We start from the raw sequence: 17,776 nt of genomic DNA, 5'->3' as shown, positions 1-17,776 counted from the left end.
CATATACAGAAATATATTTTTAATTCAATTGGCATTTGGTGAAGAGAAAAGGGGTGAATCTCACATATTGCAACAGAAAATCTGACATTAATCAAATAGCTTAAGAGTCTAGAACCCTGGAGAGGAAAGTCTACAACCCTGGAGAACAGTCTACAGCCCTGTAGAGAACAGTAGAACCCTGGAGAACAGTCTACAGCCCTGTAGAGAACAGTAGAACCCTGGAGAGGACAGTCTGAGACGTAGAACCGTCCATAGCAGTGGACTACCTAATCACACGCGCGAGGGGGTAACATACAGGCGAAATCGCAGACACTTACTCAAGGTACCTAAAAATGAAGACAGTACTGAAGACACAAATGCAGAGGGCGCTAGTGCAGGGTCACCGGTGTGTGACACGCCCATACGTGAGTGTGGTGAACACATAGACATAGAGAGGAGGTTGGGTAGACAGACCAAAGCGCCAAAGAGACTCATTGAGGAAATGTGATGGGGCAGTAATGAGGTGATGGGAGCTTGGTGATATGAGGTGATGGGACAGTAACAAGAGTTTGTTTTTGTTTGTCATGTTATGTTATTATTTTATTCTCTACAGTTGTAATTGTTAGAGGCTCTGAAACTGTTAATTGAGGTTTAAAGCTAAAACACTGTTTGGCGTTTAAGAGAAATTGTTTATGTTTCCAGACACTGTAAACATAGTTCTTGACAGGAGAGATGTGTCATACGTGATGACGTCACGGACGTCAAGGTTGATCGAGGCAGTGATGCGGGAGCCAGCGAGAGTGATGGCCGCCTGTAATGGGAGCTGTGAATAAAAGTATAGCCGTATGCACACTGTTGTCCGGTTCCATTATTAAGTGTTAGCAGCCGAACACAACACTAGCTAGGTTTTAAGTGGATTAATTGGAAGGCTACAACATATTGACATCATGTTCATACAAATCAAAACATTCACTGATTTTGTGTTTTGTGGATGGGTGTATTGCTGTTTTGAAATAAATCATTTTCATCTGGATATGTTTCACTAATAGGATAAAGATGATCACTTAGAATAACTTTGTATTGACTGGTAATGGCTCTACACTTTCAGTATCCAAGTGGTTTCACACTATGGACGTGTGGGGGAGCATGTGGTGTACACTAAGAGAATGGTATTGACCTGAATGCTTCAGGTGGTTCACATTCATTTGGGGATTTATGGGTTTTGTCTTCATATAAGAGCAGTTAAAACAGATCAGTCAATTTTGGCCTTGAACACTATAAAACGGGGGCTCATTTTAGACCTAGAACCCGGGTAACCCAGGTGAGTTGTGGCTGTGGGTGTGTATGGGGATGTTTTCCATCTGCTGGATGAACATAATATTGTCTTACCCATTAATTTCCTATAGCGGGTCATTTTACCCATTCAATTCCTATGGCGGGTCATTTTAAACCCAGAACAGCACCCTGATCAGCTTGGTCTCACACTACAACAGATTCAGCTTCATCAAGGTGATCAATATTTCATCTGCAACATGCATTTTCAAGTTGGCCATATAGAACTGCTCAACTAAAAAAGAACTGTACATGCTGACGAAATGCATCACAGGCAGAGGTCTGTGCTCTCTGAGCGCTATTCTAGTTATTGTCATGTTTCTGTAACACTATTTAACTGGCCACCCGAAGACCTTCATCAACATGCAATGATAGCAGTCAACCACATAGTGGCGGTGTTGCACAGAGCTCAGCTAGGAGACCTCAAACTGCAAGCAGAGGATGCAGATTATCAGATTATAAACACTATGAAGAGTGAAGATGTTCTTCTGAAACTCACACAGACCTAGGCCTGGTCTCCTACTGGTTCACTGGGCTCCTCCAGATACACTGGTCTCTACTGGTACACTGCACTCACAGAAATATTTAAGCCTAACTTTTAAGATTTATGTAATTTAATTGCATGACAAATTTCCATGAATTTGCTTTAGGAAGTTTTAACATAAATGTACCTAATAAACTTAACATGATGCATATTTGTCAGTGTAATAAAACCTATTTATTTGAAATGCATAATCACCAGGTTTATGTATTCAGTATAAATAAAGTATATTTGCTTTAAATGCATAATAATCAGATTATGTATTCAAAATACATAACGTATATTTGTTTGAAATGCATAATAATCAGGTTATCTATTCAAGATTAATAATATATTTGTTTGAAATACATAATGATGAGGCTTATGCAATAAACCTAATTAAATCAAAATGCATCACATTTATGTAATTTTTTGATTAACACCCAATGGATTTAACATTCTTTTCCATTCACTTCATATCTAACAATTTCAGTTACATCAGTAGAATTTCCCCCAGTCTCTCACATACGTTTCTGTTATCGTGAGGAGAACCATAACCCTTACTGTACATATTTTGTTGTGTTTTGAATCTGTGACTTCCTGTACACAGCAGCTCAATGTAAATCAGGCTTTATACCATATTTCCATAGAGCAAATGTGCTTGTTATGGTCTGTGGGCACAGCTTCAGAACTATGTAGCCAGGTGACCGTTAGGACGGCAGGCCAGTGAAGAACTGGCTACTCAGACAGGGACGCAAACCCCAACAAGATCCCCACTATGATGTCATCGGCCATGGAGAGGAAGCCATGAGGATGGAGGAGCATGTCTGTGAGACGGAGAGAGAGAGAGAGAGAGAGAGAGAGGGAGAGAGACATTACAGACGTGCTACGGACATACTAGACATTTCAATCACACACACAGACACAAACAAACACACACACACACACACAAATAAACACACATACACACACATGCACATCATTGATTGATTGATAATTTCCTTAATAAGTCTGTACAGAAGTCTAGTGTTCACCTGTTTGTAGACCTCCTTGCCAACCCCATAACTGAGCATGTACTGAGATAGAAGAGAAATGAGGGGGGTGGGTTTAATCAACGGAAGATAAAAGATGGTGCCCGTTTCTTTGTCACCATAGGGAACTCTCCATAATACTGTTTATTGGGAGAGAGAAAGAGACAGACAGAGAGAGAGACAGAGATGATGCTGCCAGCTAAGGTTGCTGCTCCTACAGTATGTGTGTGTTCGTGTGTGTCCATGTGTGTGTGAGTGTGTATCAGTCTATGTGTGTGTGTGCATGTGTGTGTGTGTCTGTCTGTGTGTGTGTGTTTTGGCGTGTGTGTTTGTGTGTGTCTGTTGGTGTCTATGTGAGTGTTTGTGTGTGTTTGTGTGTGTGTGTGTGTGTGTATTGATAGATGGCTCACTGTGAAGCTCATCCCCTGACAGCGTCCCTGCTGCTTGGCCTTTCTGGGCAGAAGCAGGAGTTTGGGATGATTCCCCCAGTCCTCATAGCTGAACAGGCTGCAGAACTTGAACTGTGGAAGAGAAGACAAGGCACACAAACACAGCGGCTTGTCACACAGCCAATCAGAACACACATACCTGCTGATGCATGTTTGTGATAAGAACCCTGTTAGACGACTGGTGTCTGGTGACTAGTGAGCCAGTCTTGTCTTGTTATTGTTCTGTTTGGTGCGCCAGACCTCAGATAATTTGAGGGCCTAATATTAGCTAGACAAATATTTGTCAAAGAATCATGTTATTGACATGTCACACAGCAAAATACATGATTATATCTGATGAAGGGCCAAAAAGCCTTGTATGTACGGCACTACAATATCAAATAAATTCAACAAATTAATCAGAGACTATGAATCGTGTCAACATTAATATTCCTGCTACATTGGCGAAGCACTTAATTGTACCCTAACTTACGCCTGATGTAATTTTCACACACAAACATACACAGACTGGACGTTCACACCGATTTGGGGGGGGGGGGGGGAAATTCCATCAGGTGTTAGTGGGGGGCTCTGGGGAAGAAAGGTTGGGAACCCCTGCTCTAATCCATATTGTGACACTGTTCGACAGTGTATAGCAGGCCACCATGGAAATGGAGAAAAGTTAAATCTGGTGTTGTGATCTGAGGTAGTTTGTGGTTGTTTCTGGCACACAATACATTTCACACTACATCTACCATGTCATGAAAATGTCATTTTTTAAATCATGAACATTAGAGATTTATTGAGCAAGAATGTGCAGTGAATATGAGGAGAGCATGGCTGGCTTCAGATAGCTCTAAGTAAAAAATGATAAATGTCGCAGCTTATTTACACTGTAGCAATCCTGGATGAACATATTAGTAGGCCTACATACTGTGATGGGAATGAGTTGTGGGAAATGAGTTGTGGGACTCTGGACTGAGCATGGATTCACTGATTGACTGAATTGAACACAGGTGGGACTGATTGAGATGTAAGCAGACAACAGGCTGGTCAGATGAAGAGATTTAAACAAAATGAAGAAACAGTAACAGCTACAAATAAATACATAAATAAGTGTAAAAAAATTATGTCACAGCACAATGCCTGAGTATGTACTGTACATGTATTAGCATATTTATTCTGCATCCCCCCTGGGCTTGAACTCTTGTTGAGTTACCTGCCATGTGAGAAGCCATAGATGGTTTCATACTGACTTAAGCAATCACAAGGGCTGCATGTAACTGTCACAGGTGCACTGAGGTTTCAGCAGTTTTCACAAAACCAAAGACTAAACAATAAAACCAAGGTATACACTCGACAAGTGAAGAAGAAAAGACAGAGCTTATAAACTTACAGACTTACAAGATGGCACCGGAAACACCAGGGACTATGCACAGCTACAGCAAATGGAACAGACAAAGAACAAGATGGGAGCTACTGTACATGTAGGCTAGAAATACTGTACACATACTAACGAGGCAGATGGAAACCAATCAAACAATCAGTGGCACAGGTCTCTCAATCAGAGCCAATTTAGCCAGTTGTAGTCCTAGGTCCGCTATTGGGGCGGGGTTGCCAACAACAACAAGTACTGTACACATGTAAACATGTTGTCCCCCACACATTATGCATGTTCCCTTGTGGTATCAAGCCCCCTGCTTCTCATTAGGCGTTTTTATACAGAGATCCAATTTTATTGCCCTGTAGAAGACCCCTCAATTTTCCAAGTGTGTATCTCTGCAGGCCCAGAGACTTCCAGGGGGCGGGTCAACTGTCAATCAATTTCTACTTTGGCCAATCAGAGACTGACAATCGTCTTGTCAATCAAAAACTCATTTCGCCTGAAACGGTTGTCAATCACTTTTTAATTTGGCGAATCGCCTTTCTCTTAGGAGAAGGGGCATGGTGGAAATGACGCTAGCTAGTTAGCTAGCTTTCTACATTGACTTTGTTTGCTAGCTTGCTAGTTACGTAGGCCTAATGCAATTTGTTATGGAGTTAGATTGACTGGATAACATGACTGTGTGTGAGAGAGATTATATTTTTAATGCAAATCATGTAGCTTGAAAGACGTAATCCATCAACCTTCCTGATAAAAGCCTGACCAAGACTCCCCTTGGTATTCTCTTAGTAGGCCTATGATCAATGTAATGGCTTGTGGGTAGAGGCTTGCAATGGTCTACACTAGCCCAGGGGCAGGGGAGCATCACTAGCCTAATGATCCATAGCCAGGACTGGGATGCCCTCAGTGGAGGTCCCAAGTCAGTCTTCTAGTCATTCAGCCAGCCTGTCAGTAGATGTGCTCTACTTGTATTGATTTGTTCATACACTAGTATTCCAGCACGGGTTATGTTCTTGAATGCTTCTGGTGACTAGCAGTTCTCTTAGCAAACTTATTAAATCCCTATCAATGTTTTCAGATCCACATAGGGGAAACATATGGCTGAGAGAGGAGTGTGGAGGAAAATCAACAGTACCACACACACACACACACTTGCATAACCAACCAAACAAGTTCTACCTTTCTATACCACAAATATAAGTTTGAGAACCTAGGATACATACAGCCCGCCTAAGGGGGTTCTAATGTACTGACCTCCCGGCACAGGCCTGATCCTGCTGGCAAGCTGCCTTGGTCCTAGCCAAGGAACAAGCGTTTAAGCTTCTGCTCACCTGTATGCAGCTTATACCATGCTGACTGGCCTGGACTAGTCACCATATCCACAGTCTAGCCAAGTTAGAGATACCCTTGTGCATTTTACAAAACAAGTGTCATACAATTAAGGTCATCATTTGTGCAGCATGTGTGCTGTAAGTGTAAAGACAAGATATAGATAATTTTCTCCAGGTTTTATTGAATAGCTTGTAGACCACACTGAAACACTGGGCTGACAGTTCAGTTGTACAAGGCGGACCTGGGAGACCATTCAGGACACCTTGTTTGGGTCGAGGCTCTGCTTAGTCTGCTGGCCCAGGTGAACTATCAAACTGGATGTACTGACGCTGAGAATGGAGACACACACATGACACAGCTGGCCGACACTTCCTGCACTCTAAGAGGTTAGGGTTAGGGCTAGACTGAATGTAGGTTGGCATAAAATAATACATATTTATTTTTAAATGGATGGAAAGATGCTGCCCATGCCTAGATCTTTATGTCTATTCAGCATGTCTGTTCTCACCCACTGAGGTCCCATCACCAAACGTGAAGCCTCGGATACAATAATAAAACAGGGGCAGACAATGAAAGATAGAGATGGACAGACAGACATGTAGACAGATAGGTTAAAAAATTAGAAATTAGATGAGAACTCTTAGTGTTGTGATCAGACGGTACAACCAAAATGTCACCACAGTGTAGTGATGCAGACAGAGTTATGAACACCTGCTCCTTGATTAGAAGGAGGTTATCATCTGCCCTCTGAAACATTCAGGATCAGGGCTGTACGCAGGATTTTTGTAATACCGAGGTCATTATTTATGGTGCTTCAATCTGGTGCACTTTGAGAGCAAAATGAAGAGGCTAGATCTATAAAGAACAACATGCATCATATTGGATTAATATCATCTTTAACTGAGAGCAGTGGAGATCATCCAGAGGACACAACTTAAGTGAATGTTGATGAGAACACACCATCTATTAGAAACATGAGACTAGCTCCTCCTGTCACCTCTCTCCCAGCCTGGCCTCCTCCACTCTGATGTCCATGTTGGTCTCCTCCTGTCACCTCTCTTCCACTGTGGTGTCCATGTTGGTCTCCTCCTGTCACCTCTCTTCCACTCTTGTCCATGTTGGTCTCCTCCTGTCACCTCTCTTCCACTGTGGTGTCCATTTTCATCTCCTGTCCACAAATTAACAAAACATAAACATAAGCTATAAACACACACACCCCCATCCACCCACCCATCCACATAATTTTTTAAACTTGTCAGGATCTAATTAATGTAGTGTCTCTTTGGCTAACATCAGGTATCTCACCTCTCATCTCTATGTCCTCTCCTCCTGTCCCCTCTCTTCCACTCTCTTGTACCTCTTGGTTTCCTGTCAACAAATTATATATTTTAACAGAACATAATCATGCATACTGTGTATATGTATACACACCTACCTGTCTATTTGTTTATCTATATAAGCGGCACACCTGATTAATAACTTCCATCCAATGGTATAGGACAGGAAATAAGGATGCCTGTAGAATTTCAGGAAGTAGTGGAGCTTGTGCAAAGAGCCTAATTGCTTGGCAACACCAAACGCCCAGTGTTTACATGAGAAAATAAATATGATAGATTTCTTTGTAGAAGCACTGCTCTGTTTGTGCATGTGCGCAGGTACACCGCTTTGCTAATGTTAACTTGGGTCAAGAATAGCCTACACCTAGCTAGCCACGTTGTGACGGCTAGGATCATGGATGTATTCACTAACTAGCTATTTATCTAACGAGGCATCTCAGCATCTTCGTCTACGTTCTTAAATGTGAGCATTTAGGCGCTGTCAATGTTATAACTAATTGAAAATACGTTAAAATAACTGCTTATTGTTATGTTACTTGTGTCAATCTCCCTTACCTCGAAAGACGTCCAATATGTTCGCTTGATCGTCCGCAGCTGACACTTATTAATGACAAATTAGCTTTGCGTCTCACACCCCTTCTCCTAAGAGAAAGAAGATTCACCAAATAAAAAGTGATTCAACCGTTTCAGGCGAAATGAGTTTTTGATTGACAAGACGATTGTCAGCCTCTGATTGGCCAAAGTAGAAATTGATTGACAGTTGACCCGCCCCCTCGAAGTCTCCGGGCCTGCAGAGTCTGAACAGTGAAACGCGTCATTGTTCCCGGCTTTCACCGATTGGTTAAGAGCATTGAAAAGACTAGCAGTCACGACCAAAAGTGTATCTAAATTGTGTTCGTAATTTGTGTCTCTCTCTACCTTGGAAACTTTTCACAGTTGAACATTGTTTGTCACGCCTGTAAAGATTCCCCATTGCAAAGATTTCTTTATCCATCTGTAGAAAACAAGAGACAAGCTCTTTATTCTTTTTGAGTAAACAAACGTTTCCATCACAACCTACTCACTAGCCTTTCACTGTAGGCTACGACAATCCTCAATTCGGTAAGTTGTATGTTATTTTTTATTTTTGAAAGATTAGAGCGCAGCCGTTTGGGGCTTCGGTTTAGGAAGTGAACTTCGAATGAACAAGGGAGGGTTAGACGACTGTTTTTGAATTTGAGTCCAGGAGACTGTTCTTTTTAATTTGAGTCCAGGAGAGGGTTACTGTTCTTTTGAATTTGAGTCCAGGGGAGGGTTACTGTTCTTTTTAATTTGAGTCCAGGGGAGGGTCATATAGCTACACATTTGAATCGAAAACAGAATAGTTTATTCATCTTTTCGGAATTCAGCAAGCTGTTTTGTATGACCATGTTGAGAGGGAAGCGCGTGAAGCGAACATACCGACATGCGGTCTGTTTTCAGTGAATTTCTCTGTTGCTGGTCGTTGCTGCGTGCGTTCACTTCTTTTATTCTCTGGTGACATTAAGTGGAGAGCATGGCCGTATAACGTAATTCATAAGCAAATCTAGAGGCCACCACCTGTGCTGACTCAAAAAAAATTGCTGATGTGACGGGTTTGGTCTTGTACGCATGTGTTTCTGCATTGTGTATGTTGGCTTTTGGCGTTCTTCTTCTTATGTTGCTCTGCTTTGTGTAATTCTTTGTAAGCCTTGATAAGAGTTGCAGCACCATCTAATTATGAACCACGATGTTGATAGCCTTCTTTGTTGTGACAGTATTGATAAAATCACCCAACACGGGATTGGAAGCGGCGACAGATGATAGATTTATTGTACAAAGATACAATCACATGGAACACTGGGATGTTTCCCTCGTGTCTCTCTCTCCCTTCTTCTCTGGGATGTTTCCCTAGTCTCTCTCTCTCTCTCTTCTCTGGGATGTTTCCCTCGTCTCTCTCTCTCCCTGCTTCTCTGGGATGTTTCCCTAGTCTCTCTCTCTCCCTGCTTCTCTGGGATGTTTCCCTCGTCTCTCTCTCTCCCTTCTTCTCTGGGATGTTTCCCTCGTCTCTCTCTCTCCCTTCTTCTCTGGGATGTTTCCCTCGTCTCTCTCTCTCCCTGCTTCTCTGGGATGTTTCCCTAGTCTCTCTCTCTCCCTTCTTCTCTGGGATGTTTCCCTCGTCTCTCTCTCTCCCTGCTTCTCTGGGATGTTTCCCTCGTCTCTCTCTCTCCCTGCTTCTCTGGGATGTTTCCCTCGTCTCTCTCTCTCCCTGCTTCTCTGGGATGTTTCCCTCGTCTCTCTCTCCCTGCTTCTCTGGGATGTTTCCCTAGTCTCTCTCTCTCCCTGCTTCTCTGGGATGTTTCCCTCGTCTCTCTCTCCCTGCTTCTCTGGGATGTTTCCCTCGTCTCTCTCTCTCCCTGCTTCTCTGGGATGTTTCCCTCGTCTCTCTCTCTCCCTGCTTCTCTGGGATGTTTCCCTCTTCTCTCTCTCTCCCTGCTTCACTGGGATGTTTCCCTAGTCTCTCTCTCTCCCTGCTTCTCTGGGATGTTTCCCTCGTCTCTCTCTCCCTGCTTCTCTGCTGGCTGCGGCTGTGGCGCGAAGTCAAGGTCTTAGACTTCCCTCCCCGCATGGTGTTATCAGCGGCCCAGTCCCAATGTCCCCCCTAAACCCTCAAGCCCTGAGCCCTCACAGACTTATTGACGTCACCTGGTAAAGTGGTTGAGTGCGAGAGGCTGCAAGGGCTCGAATTGGTATAAAAGGGAATGGGACAGCACTTGCGACATCACATTACATTGACGTGAAAACACATTTCTTACTACTGTGGGTGTGGGGCTTTTTTATCAAATTTTCAATTTTACATGTTTTTCTTGTAGGCCTTCATGTAAATTAATTTTGGGCTTTGTCAAATCCCCTTTACATTATCCGAACTCTGTTACCCTCAAAACATGTCTGTTCAACTTGTTGAAATCATTTCATTTTGTGGTGATATGCGAACTATATTATTGCCTGTGATTCTTGTTTGTGATGAATCCAAAAGTATTTACTTAAGAATGATAATATATTATGTATACACATTCCTGCACCTCACAACTCTTTCCATATTCATGTTGGAAATCTCAATTCAAAGAACACTGCACCGAAATGGGTGATTAATGTCATACTGCTTTTAACTGGGAAATCATATGATTTAGAGCAACAGAAATCGATGTAATTTATAACCGTAGCCTAGATATTTTTACACATCACATTATACAAACCCATGGGGTTAATAACCCATACTTAAAAATAATGAAACCAAAATAATTATAAGGTTACTTGTGCAGATAAGCAAGTCCAGCTGAAAACATGAAAACATATTTTGTTTTGTAACGTTTGTAACGTGAACATTAGGGTTGGTTGATCTGTCCGTGCTTGTTTATTGGCTGTTCCTCAGGTAACCCTGTGTTTCACGTCACAACGATATGAACTGTGGGTAATTCCCTTAGGCGAAGTATGCAAAAGTGCAGACTTACGGTAAGGGGGCATAAAGGGCTCAAAATGTCTGCCAGAGAGCCCTCATGCACTTGCCGATTTGACATTGGGACACCCCTAAGCCCTCGCGGACTTCGCGGGAGCGCGCCCTTAAGTCTGTGAGTCTGCAAGGGTGGACATTGGGACTGGGCCAACGTGTCTCTCTGCTGGGAGCAGCGAATCTGTCCGTCCGAGTTACCTACCGTTTCCAAATCAAAGTCTCAAGGTTTGGTTGAGACGTTAAATAGTGCTCTCTCGGCCCAGCCCCCACGCCTAAGCCTGCCCGTTTAGGTGAAGCTAGATTGGTGGAGGAGTGACCATACAGATGTGTCGCCTGTCACCCTAACTTGATATCTTAATCACCATTGGTTGTCAGTCTAGGTTGTGTCTGTTTAGTGTCCCATAGAGATGTGTCATTGGCCCAGTCCCAATGTCCACCCTTGCAGACTCACAGACTTAAGGGCGCGCTCCCGCGAAGTCCGCGAGGGCTTAGGGGTGTCCCAATGTCAAATCGGCAAGTGCATGAGGGCTCTCTGGCAGACATTTTGAGCCCTTTATGCCCCCTTACCGTAAGTCTGCACTTTTGCATACTTCGCCTAAGGGAATTACCCACAGTTCATATCGTTGTGACGTGAAACATGGGGTCACCTGAAGAACAGCCAATAAACAAGCACGGACAGATCAACCAACCCTAATGTTCACGTTACAAAACAAAATATGTTTTCATGTTTTCAGCTGGACTTTATTATCTGCACAAGTAGCCTTATAATTATTTTGGTTTCATTATTTTTAAGTATGGGTTATTAACCCCATGGGTTTGTATAATGTGATTTGTGTAAAAATATGTAGGCTACGGTTATAAATTACATTGATTTCTGTTGCTCTAAATCATATGATTTCCCAGTTAAAAACAGTATGACATTAATCACCCATTTCGGTGCAGGGTTCTTTGAATTGAGATTTCCAACATGAATATGGAAAGAGTTGTGAGGTGCAGGAATGCGTATTATCATTCTTAAGTTAATACTCTTGGATTCATCACAAACAAGAATCACAGGCAGTAATGTAGTTCGCATATCACCACAAAATGAAATGATTTCAACAAGTTGAACAGATATGTTTTGAGGGTAACACAGAGTTCGGATAAGGTAAAGGGGATTTGACAAAGCCCAAAATTAATTTACATGAAGGCCTACAAGAAAAACATGTAAAATTGAAAATTTGATAAAACGCCCCACACCCACAATAGTAAGAAATATGTTTTCATGTCAATGTAATGTGATGTCCCAAGTGCTGTCCCATTCCCTTTTATACCAATTCGAGCCCTTGCAGCCACTCGCACTCAACCACTTCACCAGGTGACGTCAATAAGTCTGTGAGGGCTCAGGGCTTGAGGGTTTAGGGGGGGATTGGGACTGGGCCATAAATACCCCAGAGGAGAGGCCCCCCCTGTGGCCTAAGTGTGACCTCTTGACACCCACTACCCTGAACGGCCACAGCAGCATCAGCTGTCTCCTTCTATCCCTTCCACTTCACATTCCAGGCTGTTTACATGAGCACAAAAACAAGCATTACATTGACTTTAAGACTGGACTTTTAACCATATTCTTCAATGTATTAAATAGCTGGACCACTTCTTGCTGCTGAAGGCTGATTTATTCTCGATAGAATAAACACACACATAGTTATACATTTGGGTCAATGACAAATAAGGGTTCTAAAAAGTTATTTTTAAATAGTTTGTTCAAAATAGATAAAATGCATATTTTTGTATCTGTAATAATGTGCTTAAACAAGCCTAATTTGTTAAAAAACATTTCAATGTGTTTAAATTCTTTTTTTAACTGTATTTTTAACTTGACTGCCCAAAAATGTCAGGTGGCGCAACCAAAAATGTGTAAAATTATTTATATTTTCCTATTATTTATTTGAAGGGAAATCTTTGTCAAGTATCTATTAGAGTGTCTATATTGCCTAACACATTCGTTTTTGGGGGTTGTGTATTATATTTACAATAATTTAAGATTAATGCATTCTAAGGGTCAGATATTTAGTATTTTTAACATCCAATTTTACATTTAAAGACAGAAAAATTATTACACAAATATACAAATGAATGTATTCAATACAATAGCTGTTCACATCATACTTTTCAACAATTTATCCACTTTAATCCATCATTTATTGGTTTAAATGCATTTTAACTGGTTGCACCACCTGACGATTATCGGTTGTGCCACCTGACAACATTAGTAATGACAAGAACTATGCTGAATAATTGAAAAAAAATGATTTTTTTATTTTAAATACAAAAACAGTTGTTTTAGTCAACAGTCTTTATTAAAGCATTCATTGGTTAGATGCACAAATTTGTTACCAAATTAATTCATAAAACATATTTTAAAACATTACTGGACATTAAATGGATTGTGATTTAAGAACAATGAAGTCATGTTTGACAAAATATTTCAAATACTCAAATTATTCATAAAAAAGTATTCTATAAAACGTAGGCCTATTTAAAAACAAAGTCATAGCAACTGGAACGGATTGTGATTTAAGAACAATAAAGTCATGTTTGACAAAATATTTCAAATACTCAAATCATTCATTAAAACGTACAAATTCATAGCAACTGGAATGCAACAATAAAAAATACCAGATAAAAATGGATTGTGATTTAAGAACAATGTAGTCATGTTTAACAAAATACTTCAAATACCATATATACTGTATAGGATATATAATATCAAATATCCATGTTCATTCATTAAATGTATTCTAAGGTCTGAAAACACTACATTCATTGACTTTGGAAAATGGATTGTGGTAACAATTAAGTCATATCTGACGTAGTCCAAAACAATTAGAGATTTAGTAGAGGTCAGGATGGGCTGGTATGTTAGCTGTTGGGATGTTCTGGAAGCTTTCAGGGTGGTGTGGTAGCTGTCATGATGATCTAGTAGTGGTCAGGGCAGGATGGTCTGGTGGTAACTGTCAGGATGGTATGATAGCTGGCTAGATGGTGTAGTAGCGGTCAGGATGGTCTGGTAGCTGTCAGGATGGTCTGGTAGCTGTCAGGATGGTCTGTAGCTGTCAGGGTGGTCTGGTAGTGGTAAGGATGGTCTGTAGCTGTCAGGGTGGTCTGGTGGTGGTCAGGGTGGTCTAGTAGCTGTCAGGAAGGTGTGGTTGCTGTCAGGATGGTCTGGTAGCAGTCAGGATGGCCTGGTAGTGGTCAAGATGGTCTGGTGGTGGTCAGGATGGTCTGTTAACTCTCTGGTGCTGCTGCTGGCGCAGATTGGAGGTGTTGTTGTAAGCTCAACACACTGGTAGAGTGTTAATTGTCCCATTTCATGTGTGCATACTAAAGCACTCCCAGTCTGCATGAGTTAGCTGTGTGTGCCGTGAATGAGGCTCTGGCTCTGAGATCACTTTGAGCACATCAGCTGTGTAGTAAAAGATGATGTCAGCATGATACGGCCAAGTGAACTTATTCTTTCTTCCCAACTGCTCCATGCAGCTCACCTCAACCTCACCACCAATTACCTGAAGAACCTGTCCTACGAACGGCCGACCTTCATATTTCACTAAGATGAACTTCCCATTCAGATCATTCTTATCTTGGGCACTGGCTGTTTGTGGTTCATTCTGATCTTGGGCACTGGCTGTTTCCAGATCACCATTCTCATCTTGGGCACTGGCTGGTTGCAAGTTGACCGTTGTGGTATTGTGGCATTGGCATGAATGTGGTCTGCTGCAGAAGCAGGAGATCTCTCGGTGCATGATTTTCCCTGGTTCAGTGGAGATGACCTGGTGCAGTGCCAACGTTCCCTTTACAGGGGGCACAACCTCAGGGACCGCTTCATCTAATCTTTGGATGTCCTCCTCACTCACCCAGAAGTACTTGATCTCAGATTTTCTTTCTGTTAGGAGGCTGTAAAAGTCTTCTGGGGTCTGGACATCTGCACCCATTTGGACAGCAGAGTCAGCAGTGCGCTTGACTGCACCTCCAACTCCGTCGGGGGCGCCTTTTCCGTGGGACTTCTCCGAGAAGTTCCAGGTCACGTGCTGGAAGCCTGAGAGGAAGGGGATGGTGCTAAGCAAATAGAAATTCTTTTTGTTACGGTACTGAGTGACTGGACCGTCACTCATCACATGTAAAGTTATGGGAGATGGATTGCTGTTCTTCTTCACATCCCTTAGCACTGGCTCCAAGTGGGCCCACACAGCTCTCTCATCATGCCGAAGGGATGCAGAGATGGTAGCATAGGACTGTGAGCCAGCTGCTGTGTAAGCGACACATGTGTGGACAGTGGCCTGCTTCCGGCTCCCTCCAAAGTGAAAGGATTGCACCTCTCTGTGAAGTTTGCAGGAGAAGTTCTCTGAAAAATCCACATGGAGGACAACTTCATCTTCTCTTAGGCTTTCTTTCAGAGCCCTGCACTCTTTGGCCTGGTGCAACCAGTTGTAGTGGTGTTTGGCTAGTTTGTCAAGCTTCTGACTGAAAAGGTTAACCAGTTCAGAACATGTTCCTGTTTGTGCTTCTTTGACAAAGTTCATGTAGGTCTTCTGCCCCTCTGATACGGGTTTTCTTATCCATTGATGCCAGGTCACAGTCTCCACCATCTGGGGTGTTGCAACCTCTACCTCATTGTAGCAGCATTTGGCACAGACTCGATACATGCATGACCTGTTGTCTGGACTGCACACAATTGAGGTCAACAGCTGAGAAATGCTAGCAGTTTCCAGAAGACCTTTCTGCTGCAGTTTTTCAGCCAGAAGTTTGACGTTCTCGTGGTCCAAGCAGGAACAAGTATTCCTGTCTGATGCTTTGGGCTGTGTGACAAAGAAAGGACGATAACGAACAAATTGTCTGTAAGACAGCTTGTCGGACATTTGCATTTCTGAATTGTACTGCAGATGGAGTTCAGTCAAAGGCTTAACTAACACACGCCTCTGTTGTTTGTTTTTGTTTTTCGTAACTGTATCTTTTCTCCCTGGCAGTAAACGACTGTTCTCATCACGACAGAGAAAGTCAACAACTCTCTCCTTTCTCTGCTTAGGCCATTTCTTTGCTCTCCTTGATCTGTTCTTTTCAGTTGTAGACTTTTCCTTCTTTTTTGCCCTCAACCTTTGTATGCGCTTTTGTAATTTTTCAGATTCTCGTTTGCCAGCTTCTATTTCACTTTTCATTTTGTGCATTTTACTGCGCATCTTTGCTTTCTCTCTTAGCCATGTCTTACTGTTTGTGCTTGCTACTCTCTGTGGTGTTGAGGATGCTCTGGGTTGCACTACATCTACACTGACAATATTCTCTCTGTCAGTGTTGGGAGGGTTAGGCTGGGGGTCTGCTGGGGTACCACCTGTGGGAGTGGTATCTAATGATTCAGGTGTGAAATTCAGGATTTCCTCTGTAGCCCTTTTCCTTTCCCTGTGCTTTCTCTGGTCTTGCTTCCATTCTTGCTTCAGGTTTTCCTGCTCTTTTCTGGACAGCTGGCTGATCCGGGTTTTCACAATCTTTCCCTCTCTCCTCCTCCTCTGGTAACTATAATACAGGAGAACAAATAAACTGGCATATTCCCAATAAAAAACTGCAAATAAACTGCTATCAAAACTATAGTTTATCTAGTCCCGGTGTGATGTCTATTAATGATAATAGACAGTCACGCGCAGCTTCAAAAACAATAGGCAGGAATTGGTATAATGGGCCTATTCTTACCTCTTTCCCGACATCGTATCTCAAATATCAAAATATCCCAAGTTCCTACGGATGTATGTAGCCAAAAACTGGTATAATAATGATATTCCGTTGTGAAGGAACCGTTTAAATCAGATTATTTTGCAGACAGTGACTACATTTTGCGTCCTACTCACGCGAGACCTTCATGTGTGTTGCTGGCCTATTTTGTCTCATGATCCTGGTGCCCATTTTCCGGTTGTGAGTAGCACACGAAAATCTAGTCACTGTCTGCAAAAGAATCTGATTTAAACACACAAGATGTATTACCTCTCTCTTCTTTTTGCAAGATATGCTTCTCTTGCAGCTGGATCATTTTGAATGCGCTGCCTGTGTCGTGCAGCTTTCTCTTTGACTGTGAGTGGCATCTAAAATGATTAAAATTAAGAAATTATAATTGTTAAAAGGTTTCAAAGTGTATAACATATTTAACTTGAAACAAATAAACATTTCATAGCATATTGAAGCTTTAAATAACATTATTTATTTCATATAGTGGCATTCCTTGAGGTTGTGCCACCTGACTTATGGGTTGTGCCACCTGACTTATGGGTTGTGCCACCTGACTTATGGGTTGCGCCACCTGACTTTTGCAACTGATTTCAAATTAAACAGGCTTCTACTTGGACACCTGCATTAGCTTTGACCTATGCTAGCAATATCATACAAATCATTTTAAGACAGAATACATAGTTTTATGATAAAATAAACATTTCCTAGTTTTACATTGGTTGTACCACCTGACATGGAAAGTGTACCATCCTACCTATGAGGTGAAAGTAGCTATTTTTATCAATATTTGAGAGAGCTCTACAAACCTTTTCACTCAGCCATGGAAGTCAGATAGGGTCCTCTGGATGATGCAACATCTGGATGATGCAATCGCCTCTTGACTTCAAAATAAAAGTCCCATGTTTACGGTTGTGCCACCCTGACATTTGAAAAGCTCAAATTGCTGGACAAAAGTCCCCCAATTATCTCAATAGCTTTAAAACTATTGTTATTTGTAAAATTGTGTTTATTTGAAAGGTTTCAAACATAAAATCATGCCACAGTATTTTATATTTAATTAATTATTATTAAAATACCATTTTTAACAGTTTTCTTAATCTGTTCCTTACTCGGACGGTTGCGCCACCTGACATTTTGGGGGTTTGAGCTGCCAAAACACAAAGTAATCTATATTATT

The 17,776-nt window shown here is 41.9% G+C and overlaps 1 protein-coding gene across 1 annotated transcript; it reads right to left on the bottom strand.

Annotated features, from left to right (window-relative positions):
• Positions 1-13,283: 13,283 nt before the first annotated feature.
• LOC311309033 (uncharacterized protein) lies at positions 13,284-17,433 on the bottom strand. The gene is made up of 3 exons (XM_084438175.1): positions 17,406-17,433; positions 16,858-16,955; positions 13,284-15,686 (listed from the first exon to the last, which is right to left on the bottom strand). Exon 3 carries the CDS (start codon positions 15,531-15,533, stop codon positions 14,202-14,204), a length of 1,332 nt encoding a protein of 443 aa, XP_084294301.1. The 5' UTR covers positions 15,534-15,686; positions 16,858-16,955; positions 17,406-17,433; the 3' UTR covers positions 13,284-14,201.
• Between the last annotated feature and the right edge of the window lie 343 nt (positions 17,434-17,776).

Source organism: Borostomias antarcticus (assembly GCF_949987555.1).
Source record: "Borostomias antarcticus genome assembly, chromosome: 1".
Lineage (NCBI taxonomy): Eukaryota > Metazoa > Chordata > Actinopteri > Stomiiformes > Stomiidae > Borostomias > Borostomias antarcticus.
This window is presented reverse-complemented; position numbering and strand designations above follow the sequence as displayed.

Coding starts and splice junctions, on each gene's coding strand:
- LOC311309033 (XM_084438175.1), bottom strand. CDS start 15,533: ATGTATCGAGTCTGTGCCAAATGCTGCTACAATGAGGTAGAGGTTGCA.